We start from the raw sequence: 25,586 nt of genomic DNA, 5'->3' as shown, positions 1-25,586 counted from the left end.
CAAGAAGGGGACTGACTCTCCCAACATATACCTATGATCCCAGGAACAAAAGCACAAGTTTCTCCTCCTGGTACTGCCACACAATCTCTCCCGACCTTTAACACCTGGAGTGGTGCTTTCCAACTCACCCCACTCAAAATATGACAGCATGTGCAAGAAGAGCAAATCACTCCCGACTTGGAACCAAAAAAAAGCCATCTTCCTATCACAGGCCCCAGGCCTCAACAAAGTCCTTCCACATATGCATTTCCACAGTTTAAATTACTGTCAACAGGCTGCCCAGAGTCTGTCAGAGTACCTTCATCACCCTTATATTACAGGAATGATTTTATCTACATGACGCTGACATGGACAAACTGAAGGGATTTCTCCTACTCAACCAAGAGCAGGGATCCAACCTGCTCAGGGCTCCAACTTTAATACAGCTTGTAAAACTTCCACAAGTTGTATTAATGCTCACTTCTGTCCCGGCTCCCCACTGAAAGTGAAGCATTCAGCAAGTGACTCCTGGACTGGGGCTGCCAGTGCTGAATCAGGTGGTGCTGCATCTCAGACACAGGCTCTGAGGCAGATACCTGGTCTGCCCCGCAGGGCCCCATGACCACTCCATTCCACGGGTCCAGACTCTAGCCTGTGGGGGCCATCCCGGCACTCCTGATTGGTCACCTAAACCTGAGTAAGACAGGGGCATTTGTCACCACTGGACAGACTCCCCAGAGATCCCAAAATGACAACTCAAATTTGATAATCTTAAGTGCCCAAAAAAAGAGACACAAAGTGGGTGAGGGCCAGGAAGCAAGTTCAGTCATGACTCAGCGTGGAGAAAGACACTATTTTGCAAAGCAGCAGCCAACTGATGATGGCGGAAAAGCCAGGTGCCGGCTGAGCACAGAGGGCACTCAAGCCTCCCTCCTAACAGGACTCTCCAGGTGGCACAGAGCAGCACAGTGAGGAAATGAGTAAACCAGCTGCAACCTGATTGTGAGGAGAGTCGGCGGGGACTCGACCCTGAGGGATCTTTAAAGATAAGTCAGTAAATCCAGAGAATGCACCCCAAGAACAATGTGACCAGTCAATATAAATCCCTCCAAAACTCCCCTCTCCACAAACCCTAACTGGCAGGTCTCCTTACACCTGTCCTCCTCCAAAGGCAGAGGCAACCGCAGTAGGCGGAGCAGCTGCCTGTGCTAGTTCCCAACAAAGCCAGATGCTTCTCTCCAGGAGAGCCACTCTCCAGAGCGAATACGGAGGGCAGGAAAAGAGGATGCAGACGTGTCAACACCCAAATTTTCCTCCCCCAGCCCATCACTTCCCAGGATGTCTTGGAATTTGCCTTCCTCTCATAAGACAGCAGCACCTCCCCACAGTGGTGGCTGTAATGTTAAGTTTGGAGGCTCATGGCCCTCAAAACCACTACCCTGTATGCCTGAAGTATGTTGCTCCTGCATTTCTATTTCCACTTGAGGCCTCATGATATTTTATTGCTAACTCAGAAATTGTCTCTTCCCACAGAAATTGTCTCTTCTCAGATGCCTGCTGTCAGTGAAGAAGAGCAAGGGTGGGTGGAGAGGCTTCTGTCCTCAGGGCATCTCTACCTGGCCACAGGCTGAGGGATGGTCCCCGGGCTCACAGGCACCTGGACCCCTTTCTCCCATTCCTGTCTCCAGGGATCTGCCAACACATAGTACTCATCCGGGTTCAGCTGGTAGGAGTCATGCAACTTCATGGCAGTGATCAGGTCTGTCCTAAACACCTGGAAAGGAAGAGAAAGGGACACTGACATTTGATATTTACATTCTTATTCAGAGTGCTGGCAGCTGCAATGTAACCATGGAGCTGCCATGTAACAAGGTCACTGTATCAACACACAACAAGCCTGACCTATTACAGAAAAACTTTGCCTGACACGCCTTTTACCTCACTCAGGCATGGGGGGTGGCAGTGCTGAGAGAACACTGCCCTCTCACTCCCTCAGTCCATAGTGTCCACAACAACGTCAACAAAAACAACAAAAAATCTTGTTGTCCGCCTCTGAATAATGTCTCTCAGTTCACCAAAAGGGCTGCTGAAAACATGTACCTGGAAATCTCTGAAGGGAGATACTGCACTCAAGGGTGCTCTAGAAATATAACTCCACTAACCAGGTAACAACTTCAAGCCAAAACCCAGAACCACTAGGGACTCATCTCCTTTTTTTTTTTCTGAGATGGAATCTTGCTCTGTCGCCCAGGCTGGAGTGCAGAGACACAATCTTGGCTCCCTGCAACCTCTGCCTCCCAGGTTCAAGCTATCCTCCTGCCTCAGCACCCCCGAGTAGCTGAGATTACAGGTGCACGCCACCACGCCCAGCTAATTTTTGTGTTTTTAGTAGAAACAGGGATTCACCATGTTGGCCAGGCTGGTCTCAAACTCCTGACCTCAAATGATCTACCTGCCTCAGCCTCCCAAAGTGCTGGGATTACAAGCATGAGCCACTGCCCCTGGCCAGGGACTCATCTTCTATAATGAGACTGCCCCCACCCAGGCCCTACCTCCCAGGGCACCAGGGTTTATGGTATGGTAACTGGTGAAGTCAAGGTCTGAGCTGGCCTAGAAAAATCTGGAAGAGAAGCAACCACAGGCCACTGGGTTGATGGGCCTGCAAAGAACATGTTTGCACACCTTCACCTGGCAAAACTTCTACCTGGGAAGAGTTATTTGTGGGGAAAGGAAACAGAGAAAGTCACTACCCTCTCCCCACTCTGCCAAAAACAGGCAGATCCAACAGTGCCCCTCTACCAAGAGAGCTCCCCAATTCCTTATCACAGGCCAAATGAAGGAAACCACAGGAAAGGCAGCCATCCCAGTGCCTATGCCACTGCAGACTCCTGGGCCTGTGGCATTCATCCTTGGTCAATGAGGCCTGCCCCTGGGGTGGAGCACAACACCGCCTCCCAGCCAGGGCTGCACAGCTGGCTCCCTCTCAAGCCTCGTCCTTGGCCCACTGGTGTCTAAGGCTGCATAAGAAAGCTCTGACCTTGACATCAGGACCAGCCCAAAGTTGTGTTTGGCGTCGAGCAAGCTTGCATCTGTAAGCTGCCCTGTCTGTTTACACAAGTCACAATGCTGAACTCTCTTTTCTCAGGACAGGGAGTTCTTTCTTGTGCTACTAAGCACAGTTCACATCATACGCCTGCTAATAGGTCCATATTTGTTTTTCCTGGTGGCTTTTCAGGCTGGTAACCACTTTAATAAACTTCACCATAATAAAGTCTGAGGCAGTGTCTGAATAAAGAGGCCATTTCTCCTGCCTGTCATTTTCAATACGGACTATTCCCCAGTATGTCACTCTTCATTTCTAAAGACCTATTAACAAGCAAGAACTAGGCCATGCACCTCCCACAAAAATCACATGTAATACCAGGATCCTTCCCTTCAAGCACAGAGCCGCTGAAGCAGGTGCCCAGCCCAGTGGACACCAACTCCCTGGCCCCCAAGAGAAAAGTACTTTAAAACCTAAGAGATGGGCCTATACCTCCAAGAGCCCAATCAGGTAAAAACATATTCCAACTAAGTGGTATAAATAAAAAACAAAGGAGTTTGCCAAAAAAGAAAGAAAATCAAACTGAAGCAAGGAAATGAAAAAAAGGCAGCCTGCTATTCCTTTGCTCAAAGACTCGGTCAAGAACTGAAACAAAGGCCCTCAAATGGACATCAACTCTGGAGTCTCTGGTAGAGTATGTTAGTGCCATACATATAGTTTGGACTCAGGGTTGAGAAAAACATCTGGACCAAAATGTGGGGCTGGGACAAAGCCAGCACAGCAACCCGTGCTGCTGGGCCCCCTCCTCCATGCTTGGTGTCAGTGCTGGAAGTAGGTTTCAAACTACACCACTGGGGACCAGCCCTTGTCACACCAGGTCACAGCTCCTCAGTCCCCCTTGTATTCCTGTGATGAAGTAACAGGAGTTTAGTGTGAACATCAGAAAGGTATTTTGGGGGTTACAGACACAGCACAAGGAATTAAGAAATAAAGAACAGCAGAGACACTCCTTGGCAAAGAAAAGGAAGAAAGCACTAAAGGTTCAAAGGAAAAAAGGCCTGAAATAAAGTAAGGGGAAGAAGTGGCTACCTTCCCAAGCACATTTGATCTCATGCTAAAGTGCCTCCTGGGATGGTTTTCCACAATTCTAAAGGATGTAAACTACTTCCTCATGGAGGAAGCTATTCCACAACCAAATAACTCCTCCACTCCACAACAGGGCAGCCTTCTGATGTTCCCTATTAGAGCCCGCGAAGTTCCTCCAAGGAATATCTGCCTCTGCATTACCATTAACAGGATGAGGCTGTCTGTGAACTCACCCCATAAGAAGCAGGACAAAGCAAAGCATTCAACCAAAGAAACTCTTCCTATAACCTTCTCACTTGAAAACTGTGATAAAATAAAATGCTTTTTCTTCGACGATTTAAAGCCTAGCAAAAGTCTTTAGAATAAACAGATCTCAGGCCTCATAAGGGCCCCTAAACAAAGACCAGCAGAAAGAAATGCACCTAAAAGCAACTTTAGATAGATAGATAACAAAAGTTAGGGAGCAGAGGAAACATAAGATGAGAAACAAATTGAGAAAGAATGGGGAAAGCCTTCAGCATAATCCCCAAAACAAAACTCCCAGAGTTTTGGTTGTTGCCAAATAAGCCACAAATCCATGGCTAAAACTAACTTGAGGCTGGCAGTGACTTGGCAGCAGCTGAACCTGCTGATATCCTGGCCAGAGGAAGAAAAGTTGTTGGGAGCCAGCGAAGATGCAACGGGAAAGGAAAAAAAGAATGTAATTAATAATAATAACTAACATTTACTGAGCACTTATGTGCCAGCAACTATTCACATGCTTTGCATGTATTAGTCTATGTGTATTAACCCACTTAATCCTTACAACAATCCTATGAGGCACTTGTGTTCTCCCCATCTTACACATTTGGAAACTGGAGCACAAGGATTTGAATAATTTGCCCAGGACTGCACAAATAGACACCACTCAACTAGGTATATGGGGTAGCATATATTCATGCATAGTCAGGCAAGCATTCAAGAAGTACCTCCGAAGGCTTTCGATCTTCATGTCTGGAGCAGGAACTTCTCCTGTGCTGGGATCGGGAATTCTGGGACCAAGTAGTTGACAGGCCTAAAGAAACAAATATCCAAATAAGAACCATTAGAAACTGCAGGGGTCACTGAGTGTTCTCAGGGGTTTTCTTACCCAAACTCATCCCAGGCTCACCTCAGCATTGCACCATGAGACCACCTGTGATGCCCTCATGAGCTCATCTCTCATGAGCAGGCCTAATGTGCTCATTCTGTGCAGGGATGCTGTATCAAGGACCACACCCAACAGAAGAGAGGACTTTAAGAACACCATGCAGGTGTAGTCTTCACCCATAAGCCTGCACTGAAGAGGTTCAAAGTCTCATGCTGCTAAATACAAATTGAAAAAATATCAGGCCAGGGGTGGCGGCTCACACCTGTAATCCCAGCACTTTGGGAAGCTAAGGCAGGTGGATCACCTGAGGTCAGGAATTCAAGACCTGCCTGGCCAACTTGGTGAAACCCCAACCTCTACTAAAACTAAAAAAATTAGCTTCGCATGGTGGCAGGTGCCTGTAATCCCACCTACTCGGGAAGCCGAGGCAGGAGAATTGCTTGAACCGAACCTAGGAGGCAGAGGCTGAAGTGAGCCGAGACTGCATCACTGCACTCCAGCCTGGGGGACAGAGCGAGACTCTGTCAAAAAAAAAAAGAAAAAGAAAGAAAAGAAAAGAAAAACATCTTACTGAGTTTTCAGGAAGCTTTCTAAAACACTTTTTTAAAAAAAGGTTTCACTCCACAAGGCATAAAAACTTAGCAATCCCTAGACAGGGAACCTCAGGCCTATGGTGTAGTAAATAGCTAGCATAGTGCCATAAGGGAGGACGGTAGGTAAACAAACTTAGTGAAGACTAAGGGGCCAATTGCCAAATAACCTTTAAAATTTGCTCCACTTTCCCATGAAAATGCCAGTTGGCTCTGTTCTCTGCCTTTCTTCCAAAGGAGGTCTACTCCTATCATCTGGCCTCCCCCAGAACATGGTACCTAACTGCTGCCTAACAGGGTCTCCCAACTGCTGCCAAGTCTGAGCTCTTCTCTGCCCTGACACTTCTCAACACCAACAACTCCATCCTGCCTGAAATACTCCCTCAGCCTCAGTGGCAATTCTCTTTCCACCCTGTGGGTTCCTCCTCTCCATGCACCCCATCAACATGGGTTTCTCCTGAACTCTTTGCTCCTTTCTTGCTCCAAATGTTCTCCCCAGGGGGTGCTCACCCATGTCCACAGTCTTACCCAGCACACCCAGAGGAACCTGCCAGACCTACATTCCCAGACTAACCTCCCTCCCAAGCTCCAGATCCAGTTTCACCTTCACATAAGACATCAACCCTAAGGTATTCCTTAGATCTGTCAACTCAGCATTATAAAAACTGAGCTCAACATTTTACCCAAACCTGTTCTGCCTCTTACATTCCTACTTTGATGACTATTACCACCATTTCTACTTGACGTCAGAAATCTAAGAGTTGTCCTAGACTCTTCTCATTCAGGACACAATCAATGGCTAGGTCAATTCAACTTCCCAATAATTCCAGCTCCTCTTCTCCATCTCTGCCTGTCTCCTGTTAATTTGTTACAAAGACAACTTAAGTGCAAAACCTTCCATTTGTGGGTGCCATACTGCTGCCAGAGATCTGAAACAACCCTAACACCCACATGTAGTATTTGTCCAACTTTCTGATAATTCACCTCCACCTCCTATTTTTAATAATCATCACCCCAATCCTGAACACCTACTGTACCATTTTCCAGAAATTAACAAAATCCAGAAAAATAAAAGCCAAAAAAGCTTAAGGTTAACTGCCATTCTGCCAGTGAAATCATTTGTCACTCAGACAAGAAGCTCTTATCTCTACAGATTCCAGAGACAGCAACAGAGAATCAAAGCACCCTTAAGACCTTGGGGACCTTAAGAAATAGATTCTGCACATAAGCCTATCATCAGATTTGCGATGACCAAGACCAAATGGGATTGCCATGCTTGCCTGACAGGGACAACGTCGGCACTACCCTTGAGCACCAGCTCTGAGGCTCATTACTAGGTCAACTGACTGCTGTTCCGCCAGCACAATCAGCAGAACTGGAGCTCCTGCTGGTGGCCCCATGGCATTTCAGTAAATGTTTTAGAAAATTCTTCTTTAAAAAAATACTAAGTGTGCCTCTTTAGACTCTAAATGAACAAGAATATTTCACTCCCACACTGAAAGAAATATTCTGGGCACACTGGGGTGAGCCCAACCTGCAGAAGTTCTAAATCTGGTCATTACTGGAAAAAAGGAAGACAGACGCCGAGTTAGGAACCTGGAGATGAAGGTGGCTAGGTGGCTCCTAGGGTCTATAAACAGGCCTCTCTTTCTCCCTCTTGTCCTGGAGGCCATCCTCCAGCCGGTCGACAGCCTGAAAGAAGAGACGAGGAAAAGCACACGCAGTGTCTGGATGGAATTATCAGAAGGTTTGGGGAAGGGAAGAAAAGCAGAACAAAAAGGGATGGTCCTCCTCTGCTTTGAATTACTATCAAAAAGGTTATAAATGATAAGGAACAAAGCCAGAAATTTAGAGAATCACTCCATTGCTATACTTTAAAAATTAACATGAAGTGGGGAGAAGAGGGTCTTCAGAGTCAAATACTTTCAGAGTCAAAGCAGAAACAACAAATTCATTCATTCTCAGGTTTTCTGACCCTCTTGTCTCTTCCTAAGGATCTGTCAGGATCCCTCCCAAGTAGTTTCCAAGGTTCCCAGGAAGCTTGCAGCTTTGTTGGCATTGAACACAACCCAAATAATGACACTCATTTGAAAGCTTTTCCTAGGACTGCTTTCATGAATCCTGAAAATTGCTGTCTATGCCACATTTGCTTTTAAAAACAGATATACAAAGATGCTACATACTTGGTATCCAATAGTAATAACCAAGAGAAACTCTAGTCCACCCAAAAATAGTCTGTTCCTTTTCCTCTTAATTTACCTAGTGTTGATACAATACAGAAGAAGGAAAAGCAAAATTAATCCTATTAAACTCACTTTGCAGACAGGGAAAGACTGGTAAAGAAACTAAATTTAAATTATCACTGGCATAAGGAATGTTCTTAGCAGCTTATTTAGAAAAGCCAAAAATCAGAAACAACCTAAATATCCACCAACAGACTGTGAATGAAAAAACTCTGGTATATCCATACAGTGGAACAGCATCACAGTGGAACACCATCCAGCAATAAAAAGGAATGAGCTACTGATACATGCAAACATGAATGAATGCTGAAGTAATTCTCCTGAGTGAAAGAAGCCAGACCAAAAAAAAAGAGTCCATATTGTATTATTCCATTTACATACAACTCTAGAAATGCAAACTAATCTATAGTGACAGAAAGTAGATCAGTGGAAGACTAGAGAAAAGCGAGAGGGAAGGATTATCTTGATTTCAATGATTTCACGGGTATAAACACATGTCAAAATGTATCAAAGTACACAATTTAAATATATGAGGCTCAGAGGCTCACTGTATGTCAATTATTTCTCAATAAAGCTATTAAACATTTATCACTGAGATACTATCCATTAACAGTAAGGGGGAAAAAATTCTATTTTACTTTACACAAGTGGTCTGTATAAAACCTAGACTTTGCTGATGAACCAAGTGAGAATCTGGGAGGGGGTTGTGAACCCAAGGGAACTGCTCGGCCTTCCATGTCCAAGAGCAGGTATTTGCTGGTGATCTATTCCTTCTCATTTTCTTGTATCAAAAAGTTAATCTATCAAGAGCCACTGGTATAAGACGCAGAATTTACAACATAGAGCATAGCTAAGTTAGTCAGTGCTGTGCACAAAGCAGATTCTCAATATTTCTTTGAAAAGCAGAAAATTTTTTTTTAAGTGTCATTGTTGAGGACAGTCAATCATGCTCTAACCATCACTGAAGGTGGCAGGCACTAAGAATTTACTCCTGTTTCACCTAATAGAAGATATGCTTTTGAGCTCAAGGAAAATAAAGCAATAATACATTTAAAGATAGATTTGTGGAGCCACTGTTTCCTGCTTGGAATGCACCTACATCTACAGAAACATTCATGGAAGGCCACAGGCTAGAGACTCAAAGGGAGTGTCTTGACATTGCTATACCAACACCTCTCCCTACAGCCAGGCTCTCCCCAGACACTCCCAGGAGGTCAGGAAGCTACCAGAATATTATTAAAATCCAAATAATTAACACTCCTTTTTAATTAAAACAAAATTTATAAACACTTTCTGGAAAATATTGGGGGTGGGACAGTGAGTTCAAACCAGAAATTAGAATATTTTAAATACTAAAAAGACCAGGAGTCAGTAATTTATACTACAGCAAAATATCACACACTTATTAAAAATGGTGTGCTTGCTATTGTTAAAAACTGCGTGGTAAGATTACGCTGGGTTGGTTTGCATTTTGTTTGTTTCCAGAGTGCTGATATTTAATGACAAACTAAGCATATGACGAGTAAAATTTTGTTTTACTTTCTTTTCGCTTTCAGGAAAGGAGTTAGGAACTCTAAAAATCTGCTAATAATGTCTAAAAGTATTTTACTGCCATTCACAAGGTAAAATTATTACCTAAAGTTAAGTTCACTTTACTGACAAATTTAAATGACTTAAAATTCTTGACATACACTGTTAAAAACAATTCTATATTATATTACCTCATGTTAAACATGGGAAAGACTGAGTGGGGAAAAACATTGTCTTGTTTTTAATATCCCCAACTTCCATTAAAACAGAATCCTTTGGGTTAATATAAAGTTACAAAAGGCTCAGAGTTCGTAGCACCATGAGCATGGACCCTGCCCGGGCACAACGTTCTTTCAGGCCCTATTATACAGACATCTCCAACACTCACTCCCCTTTGAAATATCAAAAATAGTCATGCTGTCTTGCCCTAGATCTAAAATAAGGAAAACCTCAAGAGTAAATCTAACACATACTGCACACACCTTCCACATTTGGTAGCTGGTGTGTGATAAGCTTCTCATGTTGTGCCATGCACAAAAGGTTCAGAAATTAGAATGAATGGCAGTCTTCGTGTTCGCTGCACCACAAAATGCAAACTATGAAAGAACCTTGCCACTGATCAAACGGCGGTCACCCTGTCTCAGTCACTGCTCTGGACACTAAATAATATGCTGGTATCTGTCTTTAGGGGTGTTAAACCAGCTTAACAAAATAAGATGCTTAAAACTGGCAAGTATCGAGTCCAGCAGCCTGGTGACACAGCAAGGGCACACAGACCTGACAAACGCATCTATGAGTTACTTAAAAGCCAAGCTAGCCTTGTACTAGAGTAAAGCAATGCTGTGTTAATTCTCATCTCAAATTAGGGAAATTTAATCTAGTTACTGTTTATTTGTTTTAGCTGCATGATAGAAGACAAGCATCTGATATAACTGTCATTTAGACCAGGGGTTGACCCTATACCTATCATAGTTTTTTACCCCAGCGTAGCCCAGCTCTACAGCCAAACTCACTCCCACTTCCAACAAACACAGGCATCATACATACATTCAAAGAACTGGCCCAGAAATGTTTCAACATACTTAAATACACTTAGGCCTTCAACCAACTGACACACATACATCTGACACTCACCCACCATTTCTGCTGAGGTCCAAGTACAAGTCAGTGGGAAAATTACTAATTTTAAATTTCAGTTGGCTTCCTTTCTGCCCATTCCTTATCACAGGTGATGGGGCAGAACCTGGCTCTGATAGGTGGGGAGACAGACTGCTTCCACCCTAGCTCAGGTGTAGAAACAGGGAGACCAGAGAGGGCCCATATGGAGCCTGGCTCCAGACCTTCTTCCCACAGAAAGTCAACAAATCTCTGAAATTTAAGGAAGTCAGACAAGAATAAGAAGTCCTGCTCTATAACTTTAGGAAAATCTTAACAGTATCAGCACACTTCTATCATTCTTTGTGAAGTAAGGAATGAGACCAATCTCCCTTTGGACCTTTGAGAGACACCAAATTTTAAAAACAACCAAAACCAACAAAAACACCATTTGCTACATATATATAAAGATGCTGATCATACTCAGGGGGCTGATGCAGGAAAATCACTTGAACCTGGGAGGCGGAGGTTGCAGTGAGCTGAGATTATGCCACTGTACTCCAGCCTGGGCAACAGAGCGAGACTCTATCTCAAAAAAAAAAAAAAAACAGTGCTGATCAGAGATACTATTGGCCTGAGATAAACAATAATATATAATTGCTGATAAAAACAAGGATACTTGATGTTTAAATTAGCCTCTACAGGTTTACTGAAGATAACATGAAATGTCCTTTAGGTTTTAGAAATATAGTTGCCTCTTGAACAACACGGGTTTTAACTGCCCGGTTCACTTATGTGAGAATTTTCTCTCTGCCACCCCTAAGACAGCAAGACGAATGCCTTCTCTTCCTCCTCCTCTTCTACCTACTCAACATGAAGACAAAGTTGAATACCTTTATGATTATCTACTTTCACTCACTGAATAGTATATTTTATATATACACATATATATTTCCTCTTCTTTATGATGTTCTTAATATTTTCTCTAGCTTACTTTATTATAAAAATACAGTATTAATACATATGACATATAAAATATGTTGATTTACGTTATTAGTAAGGCTTCCGGTTAACAGTAGGCTATTATTAGTTAAATTTTTGGGAGTCAAAAGTTATACAAAGAATTTTGATTTGCAGGGTAGGGGGAGTTGTTCAAGGATCAACTGTACTGAAAATAGTTAGTGGACCCCATTCCCACATGTGCCAAATCCCTAAGGACAGGATCCTGGGCTGGAAAGCAGAAAATTAAGGACTTGTTTCCCTTGGCCACGCTCTGGCGCAATGTGTAACTCCAGAGACTGGCTGAGCCACCCAGTCCCAGAAGCCCAGCAATTGCAGACGCTGCCTGCAAACACCCCAACATTACTCCATCCAACTGCAGGGCTGGGCCTCCAGGGCACCTGGAGAAAGGCTTCAACTATGACTGCAGCTGTATAAGGGCTTGCACCTGGCACAGAAAATGCCTGCCCGTCCCCCAACTGTAAATACCACACTGGTATTCCTCTGGACCAGGCCAGAAAACAAGGCAAAGGGCTCCAGACCAGAGGCCAGCAAGTCCCAGCCACGGCTGTGGCTCGTGCTGCAGCCCCATGCTGACGTCTGCAGCTGCCTCTCCTTCATTTGGACATGGTGTGCACTGGGCTGGGAAGTGCTGCCAAAATTCTGTCAGGCCTGCAGGCTAGAGAGGCTGAGGTGTGGCCACTGCATAGACCCTGTCTTTCTTGTAAGCAGAACTGTCCAAATGCACAGGCCCGGCTGAAGGAAGGCAGAGTATGGGTAGTTAACCCAGGTAGGCCTCATTTTGTGGACCTGAATGCAGGGACAGGAGGCACACCCCACAACACAGGCCACTCAGTTATATACAAAAGGAAGGCTCCAATGCAAATGAGTGAGTTGGTGGCAGAGGCTGTGAACCGGCTGCCTTCAGAGGGCATGGAAAGGGGTGTGTTCCAACGCAATGAGTATGTGCATATTTTTATAAGCGTGGCATTCCAGGGGTTCTTAATGAGAACTCTGCGTTTACCACTACCATCATCCACCTTATCAAATATTGAGCGTGGACGGACAGCATGGCTGTAAGGCATCAACATATACTTTATATTGAACCAGCTGTATGACAAAAGGACAGCCAACCTTCTACTAGCAACTATCATTCCTCTCCTCCACCACCAGATTTCCATGTTTAGCCTGGGCTAACCCTTTGGTAACCTACAAATATTTACCTTAATTCTCCATCCCCAGCTTCTTGATGGAGGCCAGTACAGACTTGTGACTTGACAGACACACTTTTGGTGGGGATTGTGGATACTCTCTTCCTCCTTCCTTTCTAACCAGAGTTCTACGTGGAATTTTTTTTTTTTTTTTTAAATAGAGATGGGTTCTCGCTTTGTTGCCCAGGCTGGTCTCCAATTCCTGGGCTCAAGCAATCCTCCCAGCTCAGCCTCCCTAAGTGTCGGGATTACAGTCATGAGCCACCGTGCCCGTCCTGAACATATGTATTTTAAATGAAATATTTGGCCAGGCGCGGTGGCTCACGCCTGTAATCCCAGCACTTTGGGAGGCAGAAGGCGGGCAGATCACGAGGTCAGGAGATCAAGACCATCCTGGCTAACACAATGAAACCCTGTCTCTACTAAAAAATACAAAAAAGTAGCCGGGCGCAGTGGCAGGCGCCTGTAGTCCTAGCTACTCAGAGGCTGAGGCAGCAGAATGGTGTGAACCCAGGAGGCGGAGCTTGCAGTGAGCCGAGATCATGCCACTGCACTCCAGCCTGGGCGACAGAGCAAAGACTCCATCTCAAAAAAAAAAAAAAAAAAAGAAATATCTGGTCTTCTAGGGCTTTTATGGGCTGAATTGTACCCCCATCCCCAAATGCGTACTTTGAAGCCCTAACCTCCAATCTCAGAATGTGACTATATTTGGAGACAGGGCCTTGAAAGGGGTGACTGAGTTAAAATGAGGCTATTAGGGTGGGCCATAATCCAATTTCGTCACATCGAGGCACACCAGGGATGCCTGTGCAAAGGAAAGGCCAAGTAAGAACACAGTGAGAAGAAGTCCATCTGCAAACCACGAGAGGCCTCAGAAGAAACCACACCTGCCAGTACCTTGGACTTTCAGTCTCCAGAACTGGGAGAAAACAAATTTCTGTTGCTTTAAACTACCAGGGGCTGTGGTACTTTTTTGTAGCATCCTGAGCTGACTAATATGAGGCCTTCTGGGCTACTAGGAGCCTCTGGACAACTGAAAGCGACTAAACTAAGCCAAGGTCCAGAACTACACTGTCCAACACAGTGGACACTAGCCACATGTGTCTTCAAATTTTTTAATTCATTAAAATTAAGTAAAAGTTTAAAATTCAGCTCCTCAGTTGTACTAGATTAGTACATTCTCATCCTATGGGACGATGCTAGTCCAGAAAAGAGGAGGCTCTAAATCTGAGAGAACATCCAGGAGAAACTTTTCTAACACAGCTCTCCCAAGGAAGAGAGGCAGTGACGAGAGCAGACAGAGTCAGCATACACCTGATGCTCAATGCCAAGAAAAATATTTAAATAGGGCTCTTAAGCTTTTATTGGGCATTATCTTTATACGGAGGTAATTCACCAAGCAGTCTTCTGACTAATTCTCACCCTAAAAGCAAGAATTTTTTTTCAAGACGGAGTCTCGCTCTGTCACCAGGCTGGAGTACAGGGGCTGTGATCTCGGCTCACTGCAACCTCCGCCTCCTGGGTTCAAGTGATTCTACTGCCTCAGCCTCCTGAGTAGCTGGACTACAGGCATGCACCATCATGCCCAGCTAATTTTTAGGAGAGATGGGGTTTCACCATGTTGGCCAGGATGGTCTCAATCTCTTGACCTTGTGATCCGCCCGCCTCGGCCTCCCAAAGTGCTGGGAATACAGGTGTGAGCCACCAGGCCAGGCAAGACTTTTTTTTTTTAAATTAATGTAGGACAAAATTATGTACTCAAGCAAGCAGCATTTATGGAGTACTTATAACTCACAAAGACACTTTGATAGGCACCATACAGGGGCAGAGAAGAAATTCCCAATGATGTTTTTGCCTCAAGGAGTAAAATGCCTAAAACTATAAACATTAGAAAACAGGTAGGCAGGGTTATGAAACAAAAAGCGCCTCAGAAGTTCGGAAGGTGGCATCCCAAAGGCTCGGACAGGTGGCTTTACCTGCCTGCACTTGGAAACAGACCTTTAATACCTTTCTCTGAAATAAGAGGAAAGGTCTTTCCCTCTGGAGCCCCTGCACCCTCTCTCAACTTAGTTCACTTCTCTCCTGCTGCCAACATCAGCAGTCAACCCTAAAACTCTCAATTCCTTAGAGGTCCTCATTGCAAGCCCTTCACACCTGACACTCTCCCATAACGGCCAATTCTCCTCCCCAAAAGCCCCGTGCCTGTGCCAAGCACACCAACCGAAATATCACATTGAGTTCTGTTTTTCATGTTCCTGGTCCCCTCTTCTGAACGGGGTGGTACCTACAGCAGCAAAGCCTTGCTTTGTAATGTGCAGCTTTTAACTTGCTGAAAACTTAGAGCACAGAAAACTGAAAATAACCCTATTTGCCTAAAAAGTATTTCATCCTTAAGGATCTACACAACCTTCATCTCCTCTGCAGGTTTCCCTGCCCTCCCCTCCTCTGAATCTGTATCTGTATCTGTTTCCACAGTGCATCAAAAAGACATCTCTATTACTGCCCTGATGACTTTCACATCAGAGCTCTTCTTACATATGTCTAAAGCAGAGTTCCTTGAAAGCAGGCCCAGCTCCTTTCCCATCACACATTCTTTCAAGGTGTCCTGGGTCTAATTTGTAATGTAAAACATAAGCTAATGGGCTAGAGCTCAGGCACTATGCTAGGTACAAAATTTCCCTCTGTTATCTGAGGGGAGCTCTTCTCTGAGTAGTCTGTTAGCTTCTCAATACACAGACACTGTGTGATATTTATTTTGACTGCCTGGAAGCCAACTAACTTCTGGTTCTCAGCTGCACTGTGAAAATATGAAGTTGCCAGAGAGCTGAGATACAGACAGCAGTAGTATTCAATATAGTCACATTAAAACCAAGTGAAGAGCAGGGACTTTCGACCTATTAAGAACCTGTACTTAATAATTTTCACATCACACTAGGCAGTCTTCAACCTCCCCTTGTATTGAGTTGAACCAGTTAATGATTACCTGGCTTTGATTAAGTTCCCCTATCATAAAGTGCAACTGCGAAGTACCATAAATGATGTTTAGGAAAACCAGACACACCAGTGACTCTTGGAACTGGATTATTCCTCCCAGGATAACAAATAGGAAGCCTCAGGAATGCTTGCCTGCAGTCAACCTTACCCAGTAAGATCTGGTTACAGACCTGCAGTATCACACTCAGGTATGTTTCTCCAGGCTTTGGCTTTCTCTGACCTGCCTGATATGCAAAGGGCCTCAGCTATTTAAAGCATTACATTAAAAAATCATGTTTTTACCCTGACCCAAACCCTGGTAGGCTCCAAGAACAAGAAAGCAGGACTTACTGCCATTGTCGTCAGAATCCTCACTGCTGCTGGGAAGGCGACCTCGTTTCATGATCTCCCCGGGAAACAGCAGGCAGCCTGCAAAGCAATGAGACAGCACTTAACCCAAGATGATAATACACAATCATCAAGTTGTGCTTCAGATGGCAGCCCAGGATTTACAGCAAACAAAAGCAAACAAAAGGCTTTAAGTAGCATTTGAATTGTAAACAGTAAAAAGACCAAAGATACATAATTAGGTGCAATCATTAACAGACCAGGTTAAAAAAGGAGGGGGAGGGGTGGAGAAGTCACACATCAGTAGGTCTCCCAAAGATGCCAGGTTTCTTTCTATATTCCTGTGACATTATTACTATAACTACTCCAGGAATCTTTAGCTGACTGGCAGCAGGCACTGCAGAAAAATATCCACAGCAATGAACACTGTACTGTGCTTCCTCACTACAGACAGATTCATATTTTATGCGTACATGTGGGGGGTGGGGTGGGGTTGTGCCTGGATGTGTGAATATTTACACTGCACTGGGCATGATTATGCTTCTCAGGCAAATTTTACTAAAATAACCCTAAAAGCCGAAAGAAACAAAACAAATGGGGTAATGGGAATGCAAATGTCTTCTCCAGCCATCTCCAACCCCACAGATGGAACAGGAAGGAACCACAGACATTATACAATTTTGATCCAGACCCTTCCCTTTCACATTAAGAAACTAAAGCCAAGAAAGGTTAAGCAGCAACTTCCCCAAGGTCACGTTGTGGGAATGGAGCTTCTAATTCCAAATCTAACACTATTTCCACTCCACTTCACCTCAGCTCCCTTCAGGACAAATAGAACCAAATCCAGCCAAAATTAAGCCAATTTGTACAAAGACCCAGCGCACCTGGCCACCTCCTCCCAGGTAGCTGATGATAACAGAATTCTAGCACTACCCTCAAGTATGAGAAAGGCTGCATTTAGGTAAGAAGGCAGTGAACTGAGACGGAATGGGCAGTAATGAACTTATACAGATGATCTCACGGTTATATTCACACAGGGCAGCTCTCTAAACAAATACAAAAACTTTTCCAAATTAAAATTACTGATCAACCTGACATCTTTAGGGCACTGGTCTGTCAGTTCAATGAATCCTAAAGAGGAAAGGGAGGTTTTCCGAGTCAGAAAAAGTATGGTAGTCCATCACCTACCTACCCATCCACCCTCTCAGAAAAGTACATCCCAACCTCCTCCTCATTGGGAATCACAATATGTATGATGTGGTGTTAACAATGCAAATATGGCTAGGCATGGTGGCTCACCCCTATAATCCCAGCACTTTGGGAGACAAAGATGGGAGGATCACTTGAGGTCAGGAGTTCGAGACCAGCCTGGCCAACATGGTGAAACTCCGTCTCTACTAAAAATATAAAAATTAGCCAGGCGTGGTGGCGGACGTCTGTAATCCCAGCTACTTAGGAGGCTGAGGCAGGAGAATCGCTTGAACTCAGGAGGCGGAGGTTGCAGTGAGCCGAGATCACACCACTGCACTCCAGCCTGGGCGACAGAGACCCTGTCTCAACATACACACACACACACACACACACACACACACACACACACACACACACAACAATAGAAGTGTGGCACATAGGAACGGTGTGGAGAAAAAAATGTGGAAAACCGGGCTCGGTGCGGTGGCTCACACCTGTAATCCCTGCACTTTGGGAGGCTGAGGCGGGAGGATCACGAGGTCAGCAGTTCGAGACCAGCCTGACCAACACGGTAAAACCCTGTCTCTACTAAAAATACAAAAATTAGCCGTACGTGGTGGCACGCGTCTGTAATCCCAGCTACTCAGGAGGCTCAAGCAGGAGAATCACTTAAACCCGGGAGGCGGAGGTTGTAATGAGTGGAGATCACACCACTGCACTCCAGCCTATGCAACACACTGAGATTCCATCTCGAAAAAAAAAAAGAAAGAAAAATGTGGAGAACCACTGTGATAGAACAAGAAAGCAATTTTAAAAAACCAAAGCTCCACTCTAAAAAGGCCTATAAAAGAGCAGTCAAAAAAGCCTTAACTCCCTTTTCCTTTAACTAGTCACTTCACAATTTATCACCCTCTGTTAAAATTGTATATAAGCCTTCATGTCTAACTCTTTTTGGGTTTTTTCTCTTCGGTGACGTCTCCTTTCCTTTACCCCCATCTGGCACATAAAAATATCAGCATCAGTGAAGTTTGTTTGCCTTTTCTCCTGTAATGTCTTTTATCATTTAATTCAGACTCGCATGAACTGAACCTAAAAAAGTAGATGAAAAGATTTTCCTATACTACACTTAAAAAATGGATCTACACAACTCATCCAAATATTTAAGTCCCTAATCTATAATTGCAATATTTTATATTTTCTTCCTGAGAAACTCACCCAGTTAAAGTTTTTGTTTACCAATTGATTCTTCAAAAGCCATTAAAATGATGTACCAAGAGAAAGCCTGAACATAAGTCCTGATCAGTATGGCTCATGAGCTATATTATGGACACGCTTTACAAGCTGGGGTTTCATGCTGTAGGCATAGTCAAGTCCTAAAACCCACTCCATCCCTTTTCCAAAAGCCCCACTCACCCATAACCAGGCAATCTGCAACTTGGCCTGGGGCAAGCCCACTCCAGCCCTCAGGTTCCATAACCAAGAACCACCAGTGGCCCACTCCCTATTCAACTGTTTTCTCTGCCCTGTGTGTGCCAAAAACACCAACTGCAGACAGCTAAGCTCTCCAACCTTCTAGAGAACGCACCTCTGGGTCCCCTCAGGATCCAGCAAGAAGTAAAAGGGAAAAGGGAAAGGCAGAAGACCACTCACTCCTAACAGCTTCAGCTCCCCAAAGCCAACATTACAAAAGAGTGCTAAAAAAAATTGCTACTAGGCTGGTCGCGGTGGCTCACATGTGTAATCCTAGCACTTTGGGATGCCAGGGCAGGAGGACTGCTTGAACCTAGGAGTTGAGACCAGAGTAGGCAACACAGGGAGACCCCTATCTCTATAAAAAAATTTAAAAATTAGATTTACCTAATAGAGTAGCTTTTAAGAATCTTTTTGAATCAAAATGCTTACTTTCCAGCTTTCAAACACAACTCCCTGAGGAAGCACTTCAACAGTCACTAAATAAAGAACGTAAGCATTGGCCAAAATACAATGATGCACCTAAACACACATAAATACTCTCTTAAGCAAAATTATTCAAGTAAAAGAAGAGTAAAAATAGTATTTTCTTTCTAATGAAATCCATTTTCATCCACCCTGAAGATCTTGAGTAATGAGGGTTTGAGAGTGCTGTATTTGCTTCTCCAGGGAACTTGGCACAGTAATGGGGGTTAGTGCTCAGCAGAATTTCCTCCTCTGTTGCTCTAAAGTACTTAAACCTTGACATCAAGCTGATTTGTCTCACCCAGGATTACTTACTATATCAGAAAATCAAAATACATGTCACTATCTTTAAGCTACACAATACAGTGGTTGTATGCTGCAAACATCTGCCCCACTAAAAGCCAGCATCTGCATCATCACCTTTCCTGACTCTCAGGGCAATGGCTAATTACTAATCTAGACAGTAGTAGGGTAAGTAATAATCAATTAAAATGTTAAAATGGCTACTCACAACACCCCAAAGTAGCAATAAGATATAATGGCACATAAGGCAGCCGACAAACATTTGAATATCTCATATATTAGGAGGTGCTGGATGAAAATTACTATCCCTGACCTCATAGAGCTTTTGGCCTAGTTGAGCAGACAGGAAAACAACGGAAATTCACTACTGTTTGTGCCTGACAGTGGTAAATGCAGAGTTCTACAGGAATACAAAAGGTGGATAAGAGTCAGAGGAGGCTAGTAAGACTGAGCTGAGTCCTGAAGAACAAAGAGGAGGTAGCCAGAAAAAGGAGCATGTTTGGGGCAGAGCACCATACTTACCAACATATGTGTAACACAGCATATTACTCTGGGTAGCATCTTCATACACATCCATTCTCACCTTATAGCCAATTGCCAAGGTTTACTGATTCATAATGTTATGACTCTCTGAAGTCCCCATATGCCCTGTGGGTTTGTCCTTCAACGACTTGTACCTAGAAAGCTTTAAACACCTATCCTCCAAACTATGATTTCTTCCTACTTCCAATTATTACAACAATCAATAAATTACACCCCATGAGGCAACCTCATCAAAATACTATATGCAGATCTCTCCCTCCATTCCACATTACAAATAGGTCTAAGTCCAAACTGTCCAGCCAAAAATGAAGTTTTCTGACTTCTCACAGCTTTACTCAGGCATCTGGTTCTAGCAAGCCCCAAAACCCAGAGCTCACATTGGTTGGGCCAGGCTTCTTCCCTGAACACTCTGCTTTCTTTCAGTTCTCATTCTCTGCTAATGCTGCTCCTGTTGCTCCTTGCTCCCTATTCTAATCCCACCTCTTTTCTGGGGCTCAGCTCAAAGCCACTGACCACTCCAACTCCAAACACTTATATTCTGTACTGCTCAGTTCAACTTTCTTCCTCTTTTAGAACTTTTTCACCTTGCTTTTCAATGCACTGTTACCTTAACAGTATCACTGAAAAATATTACTCATGACACTTGTTAGAAATGGTAAAGCAGATTTTACTCAAGGGGGACCATGGTGGTAGGTACAGGGAACACCGCAATGGGATCTTGCAGAGGGGGATGGAGACTGAACCCAACTCAGATTCCAATAGAGGTGGAGATTTATAACCAAGGAGAAGGGTGGGGCCAGTGGATAGGAGACTACTAAACAGAAATATCAAGGATAAGGGGTTTATGGCTAAACTAATTTGATAGGATTATTCTTGAAGACAGGCCAGGATAAGATAAGACAGAGTGGTCAGATACCCAGGTGAAGAATTTTCCCTAAACTGATTTTAACAGGATTTTTGCTTCAACTGGATTCAACAATAATACAAAGAGAAGCCCAAGGTAGTGCCCATTCACGCAGAGGACCAGAGGAGCGTGACTAAAGTTTTGGTCAAAGGAGTCTTTGTCAGTATTCAATCAACTACTGCCTTGCATCATGACTTAAATGTTGCATGTGTGTGTCTCTAAAGATTACAGTAATTTCTGGAGAACAGATTCTCTCAAGTCAAATATGAAAAAAACATAACAGAGGGCCAGGTGCAGTGGCTCATGCCTGTAATCTCAGCACTTTGGGAGGCCGAGGCAGGCGTATTATCTGAAGTCAGGAGTTCGAGACAAGCCTGGCCAACATGGGAAAACCCCATCTCTACTGGGAAAAAAAAAAAAAAACACAAAAATTAGCCAGGCGTGGTGGTGCATGCCTGTAGTCCCTGCTACTCAGGAGGCTGAGGCAGGAAAATCACTTGAACCCAGGAGGTGGAGGTTGCAGTGAGCTGAGCGTGTGCCACTGCACTCCAGCCTGGGCGACAAGAGTGAAACTCTGTTTCAAAAAAAAAAAAAGACATAACAGAGAAGGGGGACCATGATGGTAGGTATAGGGAACACTGCAATGGGACCTTGCAGTAGGATACAGAGATTGAATCCAACTCAGACTGATCAGAAACAAGGCCTCTCAGCGTGGCTACAATAGATGCCCTCAGAACTCTGGATCCAGGTGACACAGCTCACCCTGACATTCTGTCTACATTTCCTCAAAACTGATGCAAAGTTATCCAGCTTTCGGAGCCTGGAGTGTCCACTTGCCACGAGAAACATAATAGCTACAGAGACAAAAGAGCTAGTTAGTGGGCATTTGGGAGTTTGCCCAAAAAGAGGAAGACTACCTAGGAAGTTAAAAACAGAACATGCCTGGAAAGGCCACTGGCCAAAGATCCTGGCTGGACCAGTTACTTGACAATCCTCTGGTGTCTCTACTCCACTCACTGCACGAAGAGATGCACCAAGACAACTGAGCATCTGCGGCAGCTGCCAGAAAACCATCTCCCCAGGAAATGCAAACATATGCTTTACCCACTGGCCCAAACCCCTATTTAGATTATATGCAGATCACTCTCTCCTTGGATCCCTTCTGTCATGTGGGTTAAAATGCAGTAAATTAGCTAACATAATAATTTGAGGAAAATTTTATCAAGGTAGACGTCAGAGATACGGTGAACAAGATATGGAATGTCTGCGCTGCAGGAGCACATGGTCTACTTGGAGGAAACATCAAATAACCAGACAAGTGGCTTCAGTGTGTTAAGTGCTATAAAAGTCACCAGATTACTGCTCACATGCACATGAGATAGCAAGGCACCTGAAAACCTGGAAATTTACATTCCTCTGACTGAAACTGGGAAAAGTCTGCATGCAATAGATTGAGAGGAGCCGCTATGTGAAGGAACCCATCCTTAGGGTGGCTCAGGAAATTGAGTGAACAAGTTCAGTGACCTAGGCGTGGTCATGACTGATGTGATGATTCTAAAAAAGAATGAGAATCTCATGGACAAGGAGAGAAGGACTTTTACAAAAGAATAAGAGGGCTGGGCACAGTGGTTCACACCTGTAATCCAGGCATTTGGGGAGGCCGAGGCAGGCATATCACTTGAGGCCAGGAGTTTAAGACCAGCCTAGCAACATGGTGAAACCCCATCTCTACTAAAAACACAAAAAGTTAGCAAAGTTTGGTGGTGTATTCCTGTTGTTCCAGCTACTTGAGAGGCTGAGGCAGGAAAATCGCTTGAACCCAGGAGGCAGAGGTTGCAGTGAGTCAAGATCATACCACTGCACTCCAGCCCAGGCAATATAGCAAGACTCTGTCTCGAAAAAAGAAACAAAAAAAGAGTAAGGTAATTAAGAATTTGAGGATGTTTATTCAATGCTATTCCTGGGAAACAAGGACTGATTTGAGGAAAACAAACTGTCCAGTTACTAGAATTACTTACTCTCTGTGGTGGAACAGGGCCCATTTATCAGGCCATAAACTCTATAGCTATAATAAGGATTACACCCTAGTGATTTTAACTGTCTTATGGCTCATATGCAGAAAGGATGGTTTCTCTCTCAAAGTATCAGTTTTATTTACTGTTTCCATTTTTATTTATTTCACTCAAGAAGTTCTAGAAGGTACTCAATTAAAGACCTCTACATACATTCATATATCACCCAATGCAATACTATGTATTAAAATAACCTACTGGATGAATGCCTTAGTTCCCGTACTGTTACCTCATGTTCAATCCACTTTACTGAATTTGAGATGCTTTTACTTTAATATCTAATTGACCTTTAACTGGAATAACTTCTACTGTATTCACTTTTAAATTTATTGATGTCCTTCCATTCTGTCAAATAGCTAAAATCTAATACCTAAAGGTACTAAAGAATGTATTTTCAGAAACCAGGTGGTCTTCTATAAAACTAAGTATTTTATGAGCTACTCCTTTCTCTTTTATTTATTTATTTTTTTTTTTTTGAGTTGGAGTCTAGCTCTGTCACCTAGGCTGGAGTGCAATGGCTTACTCAGCTTACTGCAAGCTCCACCTCCCGGGTTCACGCTATTCTCCTGCAGGCACCTGCCACCACGCCCGGCTAATTTTTTTTTTTTTTGTAATTTTAGTAGAGACGGGGTTTCACCGTGTTAGCCAGGATGGTCTCGATCTCCTGACCTCATGATCTGCCCGCCTTGGCCTCCCAAAGTGCTGGGATTACAGGTGTGAGCCACCGCGCCCTGCCACTCCTTTCTGTTTAAGTTCACATAGTTCAAATTATTTTTTAAACACTAGATACCTGATAATTTGATTCCTAAATTACTGATCATAGAATACTCCCCCAAAAAGATACATTATATTCTTAATAGGTCACTTTTGTCTTCTATGGAATATACAGTTCTAAATACCCAAATATAATGACCTATAACTTCACAATAAAATCTGTCCACCTGCCCCTAAATGAATGTGAAGGAAACCCAGCTGGTTTCTTACCTCAGTTTTTAAAGTAAACGTTAATCGCTTAAATATGAAGTTTTCCAGTTGGCAACATTATCTAATTCATATGCTCACAGAATCTAAAAATACTACTATGACTATAACTCAAACACAGATTCTCAATTTAACTAAAGGGTTATATCTAGTCAAAAAAAGGCATACATTTAACTGACAAAATAGCTTAAATCTTAAGCGCTAATGTTTTAATCTTGTCTAAATATCTCAAGCGAAAAAATGTGCTCTTTATAACATCATACATCAAAACTTATTTAAGGAAAATGCTGGCCCAAGCTAATACAGAACCTCCGAAAGGAGGTAAAACTTACAAATATTCAGCTGACAAGTTTACATTAGCAATAAATAGCCACCTCCTCCAAAAGAAAAAAATTATGATAACTGACCACATAATAAATAACTATAATATTTACTCTTAGGAGCATTACTCATAAAGCCCATGTACTATAATACATTAGTTCACTTTAAATTCTTTATAAGTTATTTTTGAACTCAGATTTAAAAACCAAGAAAGCATTTTTCAAGACTTTAAGGAATTTTAAATTTGAGTGGTTCTGAATGAACCACAAGCAGCTCTCATTTGCCAATTTATAAATAATCCAATCACTGCTTATGAGCTCTAAGGCAATCTATTAAACCCCTTCCAGGACTCTGTAATTGCTGACTCAATTAAGAGTCAGCAACTGAATAAGAGCAGCTATGACAAAACATTCCAATCATTTGTACTTGGAATGTATTTTTTTAACTTCCCTTGACATGGGAGTAAATGAATTCACAACCAAACAAAAAAGGCAGTCAGTCACCATGGTCTCCAATCTTGAGCTTTTATCCCTATTTCCATCTACTCAGAATTCTTTTCTGTTAGATCTAAATGCTCAGATGTGGAAAGATGCCCAAGACATATTAGGGGAGGAAAACAGGCAAACTGCACGGAAAAAACCCAAAATATAAGGCCATTTATATATAATAGAAGGAGAGAAAATACCTATAGCAATTGCTTGTATATTCATAGAACATTTCTGAAAGAATATAAATGTTCATAGTGGTTATCTCTGAGAAATGTGACCAAAGGGTTCCAAGACAGACTGAGTTGGGAACTTTTCCTTCTCTTTATGACCTTTAATATGCTGTTAATGTTTTTTTTTTTTTTCTTGAGATGGAGTTTCACTCTTGCTGCCCAGGCTGGAGTGCAATGGTGTGATCTCAGCTCACCGCAACCTCCGCCTCCCAGGTTCAAGCAATTCTCCTGCTTCAGCCTCCCTAGTAACTGGGATTACAGGCATGTGCCACCACACCCGGCTAATTTTGTATTTTTATTTTTTTTTTAGTAGAGACGGGGTTTCTCCATGTTGGTCAGGCTGGTCTCAAACTCTGACCTCAGGTGATCCACCCGCCTCAGCCTCCCAAAGT

At 43.4% G+C, this 25,586-nt stretch overlaps 1 protein-coding gene across 8 annotated transcripts in view; it reads right to left on the bottom strand.

Annotated features, from left to right (window-relative positions):
• The window catches only part of JADE1 (jade family PHD finger 1), a 64,732-nt gene that overhangs the window by 26,299 nt on the left and 12,847 nt on the right, over positions 1 to 25,586 (bottom strand). For 7 of the 8 annotated variants that reach the window (XM_002815136.4, XM_054554495.2, XM_002815135.4 and 4 more), the window contains exons 2-4: positions 16,230 to 16,307; positions 5,077 to 5,162; positions 1,596 to 1,753 (exon numbers count right to left, since the gene is read on the bottom strand). In XM_002815136.4, the coding sequence (XP_002815182.1) occupies positions 1,596 to 1,753; positions 5,077 to 5,162; positions 16,230 to 16,281 (296 nt within the window). In that variant the 5' untranslated portion in view covers positions 16,282 to 16,307. Of the gene's footprint in view, positions 1 to 1,595; positions 1,754 to 5,076; positions 5,163 to 16,229; positions 16,308 to 20,177; positions 21,484 to 25,586 lie in introns of those variants that run through there. The other variant, XM_009240317.4, reaches the window with a different exon arrangement.

Source organism: Pongo abelii, chromosome 3 (genome assembly GCF_028885655.2).
Source record: "Pongo abelii isolate AG06213 chromosome 3, NHGRI_mPonAbe1-v2.0_pri, whole genome shotgun sequence".
NCBI classification, from domain to species: domain Eukaryota; kingdom Metazoa; phylum Chordata; class Mammalia; order Primates; family Hominidae; genus Pongo; species Pongo abelii.
Note: the sequence above shows the minus strand (reverse complement) of the source record. Positions and strands in the feature narration are given on the sequence as shown.